An 8,884-nucleotide genomic window follows, 5' to 3' on the forward strand; every position below is an offset into this window, starting at 1 on the left:
TGAATTAAACCACTTGGTTTAATAGGTTTAATTCTTAACTTACAGAAACGTGTAATGTACGTCAGCTCAGATACAAAACATCCAGAAACTGCAAGGCTGCCAGTGTGGGAGTCTCAGGCTGCGATGGTGCTGGAAACTTAGCACAGGAACAAACGCCTGTTTGAAAGGAGATCCATTCGACACGGAAAGCCAGGTCCCCTCTTCCTCAGCGCATTTGAATAAAACAAATAGACCAAGCCCAGGCAGAGAAAACAAAACAAACAATAAAATTATCTCGTTAGTTCAGCACAGAGCTGATTCTTAGACTTCCTACGTTTCACTTCAAGTCAGGATTTTTTACTTTAACTCTTCTTAAGAACTTCAAGGACAACTGTTAAAGTTCCAAAGTGACATTTGGACGCGCTACCAGCAGCATTTATGCAGGAATTACACTGACTTTTCAAACCCAGAGTGAGCAATTTCCCAGCTGCGCCTGCTCTGCCCACACAGCATCGCGTAACTGCGGGGACCAACAGCCCGAGTCTGCTCCAGAAGGCAGATGGAGAAGCAGAAGCGAAACCCAGAACTTTGTTTCCATTATCCAAACTGAATGAACACAAGAAGCGAAATTACGTGAATAAATGCCACTCACTCAATCTTTTCTCCTTCCAATGATTCCGAGTGTCTTTAGCTGCCTAATTAGCATGTAATCTGTAACAGGGCTCTCCCATCCCACCCGGGCGCAGGTACAGCCCATGCCCCTCACGTGGCAGCACGCGTGGGCACAGAGGGACGCGGCACCGACTCCTTCAGCCAGACGTGCCACACCAGATTCTTTGCATACCACAGCGAAGCAGCTCGCAAACTGCCGCAGAACACCCCGCTGCAACTCCCATTTTTCGAGCTCTAACAGCGCCTCATTTTTTCCAGGTCAAAAAGAAACCCACCGTCTAGTTTAGCACTCGTAAGGAGCCTGATGAAGAGATTTACTTTAGCACAGCAGCAGCAGGGCAGCCTTTTCCCATGGTTACAATAGACGCCCCTGCAGAAGGGAACGGCGCAGGGAGCAGGTGCGGCTCCAGCAGGTAACACTAATGGCTCCAGCACGACCACCGGGAACAGCCCTGTACACCGGGAATGCCGCCTCCTCCACCCCACAGGGGTCTCCATGGGCAGTGGGGCAGGACGGACAGACTCCGGAGGGGCAGGACGGACAGACTCCGGAGGGGCAGGACGGACAGACTCCGGAGGGGCAGGAGCAGCCGGCCCTGAGCTTCTCCTGCGCCCTCCACACAGACCCTGCCCAGCACCCAGCTGCCTCAGAGCCACCCAGGACCGACGGCTTCAGCAGACACAGGCACATCGGGGCCCCGCTGCAGCAATCACTGCGTGCTAATTGTTACACAGGACAAGGGCTGCTGCACCCACCGCCTGCCCGGGAATCACCCCGGCGCTGAAGATCGGAAAGCTGTCATGAGGATTAGACCCGGCCTTGTGCTTAAACACCACCTACTCTCCTTCTGCATTTAGAGAAAGGAACAGCAGTGTCTCGCTTCCCTCTTCTGAGGCAGAAAAGAGGATGAGCAGCAGTTTTCAACTGAAGTATGGGGCTTCATTGAGACAAACAGTCAGGCTGAAACCAGGAAAAAAAAATAATTCAGAAGAGTCATGCAAATATAAGTTAGTCTAGAAATCAATGAGGATCCAGTGATTTAAGCCCAGGCCCTCAATTCTACTGCTGTCTCCTGACTCAACCTTATCCTCTCCTAAATGACCCCTTTGAGGAAACCCACCCCCAGCTTCTCCCAGGCCGAGGAAGAGCAGCAGGCACTCTCCGAGCTGCACCTTGTGAAGGGTCAGGTTTGTGCCAAAGGCTGATGTGGCTTCATTCAAGGACACTTCCAAACTGTTTTCTTCTCTTTTCCGGAGCATATTGTAAAAACAAGAATATCCTCTATGCCATTGCATTTGTGGGGGCTGCCAGATCAGGTTACACTGGAAATCAAGACACTGATATTTTATCTTTGTCCTGCTTGATATTGGAGAGACATTGAGACCCACAGCAGGACAGTTCCATGCAACATCTGACCTCTGTTTAGAGCACATCTTGCCCAGTTGTTTGATGTGATTTTTAGCATACATCCCCCTAGGCATCCCACATTTTGGAATCCACCTTCACTTCCCAGCACAAGCCAGCTCACTCCCACCACAGCCAAAGCTCCGGGTGCTGCAGCCTCCTGGCCGCCCAGATCTGGAGGCAGAGCCCCAGAGCGCCCAGCTGCTGGAGGCAGAGCCCCAGAGCACCCAGCTGCTGGAGGCAGAGCCCCAGAGCGCCCAGCTGCTGCTCAAGTGGGCACCGTCCCTGTGGGAACTGCAGGGAGGATCTGAGCACGACAGTCCCACACCACCGGGCCTTAATCCTTTCACCGAGAGGAGCCAAGCCCGGAGTTTGGAGAACTGGAAGTCGGAGAACAAGCAGAGGTTTGTTCGGAGCTGGCAGTACAAGGGGGAGGACCGCCAGCTCCTTCCCGCCTCCGCTGGACTTACCGTCCCTGAATGTCCCTTTTTGTCCTTCTCCCCGCATCTGCGGGCGGTCAGCACAACACCGCTCTGTCCGCTGCGGGCCGCACGCCCCCCCGGCCCAGTGGCCAGCTGACGGAGAAGCGGGGTGGTCACCTCCGGCCACCGCGACGCCGACGCCGCTGCCGGGCTGACCTTTCCCGGTCAGGAAGGAAGTGTGCAAGTCTGCCGGGTGCTCGTCCCACCAAGGGACACACATACCCTCTCCAAGGGACATCATCCATACCCTCTCCAAGGGACATCATCCATACCCTCTCCAAGGGACATCATCCATACCCTCTCCAAGGGACATCCCTGCTGACAGGCAGAGTGGCAGCAGCCAGGGAGGGAGGCTGAACAACGGGCTTGCACCATTTAACAGGCATCAGAGCCACCAGTGCCACAGGGACATCCAGCTTGGAGACGAGAGCGGGAGACTGCTTTTTGAAAGTGTTAAGCACAGCACCCCCAGAAATTACAGCTGCTCAGTATTACTAATCTGAGAGGGCTGAACTCCGTCACCTCAGTCATTCTCGTAACTCCCATCAGAAACTCCAGTTTCAGTAAAAAAGCACGCATGTGTGAAAGAGACACAGCAGCAAGTCTTGGCAGAGAAGAACCAAGAGCTCTGCTGCGCTGCTCGAGCAGCTCTCGAGGAGCCTGGTTGTACTCGGCTATCTTCGCAAACTTCGGAAACGTCTGGCCTGCAAAACCACCGGGTTATTTCCAGTCGCAAGGGTGAAGATGAGTCTTTTGGACTGGATTTCCCCCTTTTTCTGTCTCACCCCTAACTCTGACTGCAGGACCCCTCCGCAACGACGAGCGGCGTCGCCCTGCTCCGGTCCTGCTCCTCGCTTCGGGGAGGTGGGCACACAGCGACGCATCCAGGCAGGCACCGACAAGCTCGGTCTGAGCACCATCACCCATCCAATCAAACAAGCAGCAGGTAAGCTTTTTAAAATAAAAATACTCAACATTTATTCACCTTCGAAGTCACCATAGCAAAATTGTACACGCTATGAGTAACCCAGGAACGTTATTAAAAGCTACCAGGAACATAAGGCAATTTGTACAACCATCGAAAGAAATACACAGCATGTTGAAAATAGTGTGAAATATTACTCAAACAAGACAACGCTTGATACACTCTAGAGTGACAAGAACCAGCATTAAGTTTTAAACAAAAATAAAGATGTCATGGCTACAAGTATTATACAGTGATAAATACTTCAAAAATATATTAAGATATATGGAAATTTTTGTTTTATCAAGGAAATCCAGGGAAATTCCAGCCTTCACTGGATTTCAATATACCAATTAAGGTTTAATATTTAAATTCTTTTCCTTTCAATAAGAACCAGTACTGCAGCCCTTACTGTATCAATACTTATCTTCTTGTAGTGTAATGAAATCAGCCTTACGTTATATCAAGCCCTAATGCCTCTCGTATCATGGGCACTAATTGCTCTAAATCAGCCAACTAGTTGCCTTTTGGTAACAAGTGCCGTGCACCGCATTTGAAGCCATAAACCATGTTCAACCACAGTCAATGTTGGCCCACTTTACAGTATTAATGGAAGGCGGGTTCGAGGACTTGCCTCCGCGTAAGAAAGACGTCTCAAACAAAGGGTTTAGTAGCAAGTCCACCATAACATTTTCCTAGCATAACATCGAGCACTCGGAAGTTACAGTACAATGAACCATGCTAAAATGTAGGTTACACCTTCAAAAACAAAGTCCAGAGGACGTTTGGCGACGACAGGTTTCAAACATGCACAAATGGTGGTTTAGTACACATCTGTTTGTGCTGTTACTGGGTAGCAAATGAAGCAGGATTTGGTGAGACAGTTTTTCGAGCCAGTTTAAAAATATAAACTTCTTCTTAGAGGGTCTGTTCTATAGAAAATAGAGTGAAATCTGGTAAATTATCAGTTTTGAGAGTACTTTCCCATGGCAAGATCCATTCATCAGCCTACCGCACCACCAAGAGAAAAGCCAATCCTGCTATTCCAAAGCCCGCCGCGGCCATGATCGCGTTGCTTATGGTGCTGCTCTGCTCTCCCGCCTGGGAGCCGGGTCTGCCGAAGAAGCGACAGAAGCCATCCTAGAAAAGCAAGAGAAGGGACATTGAGTTGGCTGGCTTACCATTAACCAGATTTTGAGCACAGTTTGGTTCATGCTCCCAGCACAGTGCTTGTCGGCTGCAGAAGTCTCTGTTTTAATCACGAAAGTCTAAGCGTGCTGCCTCGGGCACACAAAAACGCTTTGCGAGAGCCTTTGCACAAGGCGACTGAAAGCAGTAGCTGCAAGTCTTTGTACGCTTTGCTCAAACAGACAACTGCAAACTTCCTATCAAGATGCTAAGCATGTCATTATGCTATTTTCGCCCTTTTAGGCAAATTTCTGCTGGGAGCTGCCAGCATTGTTCCCCCTCATTCAAGTTTGAGAAAGCATCTGAAATACAGGATATGGAAATTTCCACTTGAAGGACAGGAGCCTGACGCCGGTCCCATCGCGGGGATGTGGGCCTGATTACACGCTCCCTTGGAAGGGCCAAGCGGACGCGCTCAGTGCTGACCTATGACAGCGCAAAGCTGGCAGCTGCTCTCCCAGATCGTTATTTGCGATAATCAGAAGTGGCAGCAACACAACTCCAGATGGTTGTGTTTGAACTCTGCTCCGCAGATGTCTATGTAAACAAGTTATACTCTTCATTTCTTCCGGAACTTTGTTCTTTACACTTTAATTTGTGCGAACTGGCAATGCGATTCTGCCAAGTGACAGCGCACGCCGTAGCCAAGCACCACACTGTTCTGAGCAGTCAGATGGACCAGTGACCACTGGAAAACCGAGTTCATTTTGGTGTCTGGAAAAGTCAACCAAAGCAGTGGCTGCTTCCCCCCCTTTCTATTTTTAGTGCTTATTTGTGCTGGCATCAAATATTCCACTAGGACCGAAAATAGGAAATGTGCTGTTCTGTGGGATAGCTGACATTTTGTTCAGAAACGCAGGCAGAGCTGCACAGATGCCTTAAACGCTGCACTTTCAGCGTGCATCTCAAGGGGCAGAAAAGCAACAGCAGCCATTGCTTTACATCGCAGCATACATTAACGCTACTGCCCGTGCATTACTGAGGCCCCAACCTGAGCAGTTTCAGGACAGGCAGGAACCAGAGCAGCAGGTCTAGCAGACCGGTGGCTTCACACACCGGCGGTACTGAAGAACCAGCACATCGGTGTTTTGTGCTGACACTCAGGAGAAGACCTGTGCCAGTCTGCTCTCCAAAACCCAAACTGTGCACCCGAGGAGAAGGTAAAACTTGCACCCCGCAAGCCAGCACCATCATTCCTGTGTTTTTAGGAGGCTGCAGCTCGACAAAGCTGGCCACCAGCCCCTCTAGAGAACTGGCCTAACCCGCAGCACAGGACACGCACGGCCACCTTAAATACCGCAGCGTGTACCCACTGCACGTCGCTACCAATTAACCAGACCCCAAAGACGCTCTGCAGCCGCTCCCTGCGGAGACCCCCGCACACGCCCACCGCCGGTCGGGTCACCGGTCAGACCGCCGGTCGGGTCACCGGTCAGATCACCGCTCGGTCGGATCATCGGGTCACCGCTCGGTCGGGTCACCGGCCCGTTTCCCCAGCAACACCCCAGGGCCACGCTGCCGCACGGCGCCGGGGGCTGCCCCGCTCCGCTAACCGGGAAAAAACGGCCAGGTCCCCCAGCACCCACACCCGGCGGCTCCGCCGGGCTCCCGGCTCCCCACCCTCGCTGCTCCCGGGGGCGCGGGTCCGCACCGCGCCCGGGCCGCCCCCGCCCCGTCCCCGCTCACCCATCCGCCGTGCGCCTCCAGCCACTCGCCCCGCTCCTCAGCCAGGTAGGCGGCCAGCGCGGCGGCGAGGCAGCGCGGCCCGTCGCTGCAGCCCCGCTTCACCAGCGCGGCGGCCAGCGTGCCGGCGAAGACCACCAGCGCCAGCAGCCGGCCCCAGTTGAGGCCGCCCTCGGCCTCCAGCTGCGCCGACACCCGCTCCAGCAGCGCCGCCGCCTCCCGCGGCTCGGCCCGCGCCAGCGGCGCGCAGGAGCGGAAGAACGGCCGCTCCCGCCGCTCCAGCTCGGCCGCCGCCCGCCGCAGCGTGGCCGCCGTGGGGCTGGGGGGCAGCGCGGCGCCGCCGCTGCGGTGCTGGAAGTAGTCCTCCAGCAGCAGCGCCGTCTCCTCCTTCAGCGAGCCCGGCATGGCGGCGGCAGCGGCCCCGCAGCAGCAGCTGCGGCCGATTAAGAGGCGGGGCGGCCCCTCCGCCCGGCCCAGCCCGCCCCGGGGTGCGGGGGAGCGCTCCCCTCCTCCGGGGCGGGGCCGTGCGGCCAAACCCGGGCCGGGGGGCGGTCGCCGCCAGAGCGGGGAGGCGCGCATCGCAGCCGTGGAGCGAGCGCTGCTTCCCCAAGGGGTCCGTCCGCACCCCGGGGGGACCGCACAAAGGCGCGGGGTCCCCTGAGCAATCAAACAAAGCGCAGACTTACCGGATGCCGACTGTAAAATGCTTTCTTCGGATGGGTTTTTGTCCACATTGGTGGTCCAACCTGTATTCTTTGCATCAAAGGAGCTCCGGGTTTTCTAGGGCTATAGGATGAGTGCATTGTGTATTTACCAAACGAAGGTGGTGGTATTTGCTTTTCGACAAACATACAGGCAAAATGAAGGATTAGGACCTTCGTGATGCGAAGGTTGGGCCCTTCACTACTGCTGGTGTAAAATCAAATGGCTGAGAACAACGCTGGCTGAGTGGTGTCATTTGCAGAGCCCCATGGACACATCTGAGCCAGCCACCTCCCCTGCATCCCAGCTGTGCCCTTCGAGCTGCGAGTACCATCGACTGCTTAACAGGTCATCAAAACTCCCATAAACACCACCTCTAGATTTATGGCAGTCCCAGCACAGGTACACCCAGCCCGTGCGTCGTGCTCAGGGCCAGCTTGCGGGTGAGGTTCAGATGGTGGCCCGGTGCGAAGGCGGCTGTGCCTGTACCAGCGCTGCCACAGCTGCCGCCACAGCTGCCCGGGCTGCTCACGCTCTCACCTCTTGTCACACGATGGGCTCAAGGTGCCCAACGCGCCAGCACGGGACTGCTCGGCTCCACTCCACTTCTCTTGAGCTACAGCTCTGTCTCCATCTTACGTCCCCGTTAGAAGATCTAAAAATAGACGGCTGGAATCAATCCTGTTGCAGTTTCTCAGATCACTATCAAGAACTGGCCTGATCTCTGAGAGTCGTTCCTACCGCCAACTCTTAGTTTTACATCCCCATATTTGGCTTTTGTTTTGTTTTTAAGCGGGGAAATCTAGTCTGTGTTTATGTGCTAGAGCAGTAGCTGGAAGGATATCTTTACTTTTCACCAGTGCTTTCCACACATGCTTTTTTAACTAGAGTTTTCCTTACGATTGTTAATCCTGGAGCAGGAATTTCCTATTGCATTCCTCACAGCAGGAGAGCAAGAGGGAGAGGCTGCTCTTTCTGTAGCAATATCCTTTTCCACCCTTCCTGTTTATATAGCATTTTTGTTTAACAGGACGGAGCCGTCCGACAGTGACTTTGCCCCAGCTATAGCACCCGTGCTCTCTATACATTTAACCTGTTTGCAGCCCGCTCGCGTAGCGAAAAGGACAGGACACAGGTTCAAACCTCTCCCTCTGGAAGGGAATAGAGGTGTTTCCCAGAAACAGATCGCTTCACAGATCAAAGGGGGGTCTCACAAAACACTGGGTTTTCCAAAGCCTCCCTGGTCAATCTTTAGTGAGTAAGAAATACAATGGATACCTCAGTGCCGTGTTCCTTTATCTTTATTTATCTGATGGGAAGTTGAGGCCTGTGCTGCTTCATGGCTTTCACCTTTACGTCAGGAACATAAAGGTGATTTTCACAGGTGCCAAGTCCATGCAGCCCGATTTATGAGCGCACAGGCATTGGCCCTGAAGTGCAAGAGCCACAGGATTTCTCCCTGCAAGAACTGAAGTGCAAGATACGATGCCCTTCTTACTGGAACTGGTGATGCCTTGGGCACTGATGTCAGAACACGCTGGCTCAGCACTTTCCTCGGCCCCTAAAAGGAAGGGAAACGAAACTGTGCCCAAATGAAGGAGGTGTTTATTTCGGTTTCTAAAGTGAACGCCTCCACCAGCCACCCCCACGCTGGCCACGAAACCTCCACTGAAGCGGGAGGTGAGCCCACCCCAGCACCGTTCTCCTCTGCTGACAAGGCGGAAAGCGGATCTGCTGCATCTCAAGGTGATCTGCAAACGTGGCTTGGTTCACCCAGGTTTATCCACAACCTGGATTCTGACCTCCTGA

At 53.7% G+C, this 8,884-nt stretch overlaps 1 protein-coding gene across 1 annotated transcript; it reads right to left on the reverse strand.

The window, feature by feature from the left end:
* Window positions 1-3,490: 3,490 nt before the first annotated feature.
* BCL2L10 (BCL2 like 10) lies at window positions 3,491-6,863 on the reverse strand. Its single transcript, XM_065847754.2, has 2 exons — window positions 6,377-6,863; window positions 3,491-4,642 (listed from the first exon to the last, which is right to left on the reverse strand). The coding sequence occupies exons 1-2, from the start codon at window positions 6,776-6,778 to the stop codon at window positions 4,511-4,513; spliced, it is 534 nt and encodes a 177-aa protein (XP_065703826.1). The 5' UTR covers window positions 6,779-6,863; the 3' UTR covers window positions 3,491-4,510.
* Window positions 6,864-8,884: the final 2,021 nt, after the last annotated feature.

This window comes from Patagioenas fasciata, chromosome 12 (assembly GCF_037038585.1).
Source record: "Patagioenas fasciata isolate bPatFas1 chromosome 12, bPatFas1.hap1, whole genome shotgun sequence".
In the NCBI taxonomy this organism is placed as follows: Eukaryota; Metazoa; Chordata; class Aves; order Columbiformes; family Columbidae; genus Patagioenas; species Patagioenas fasciata.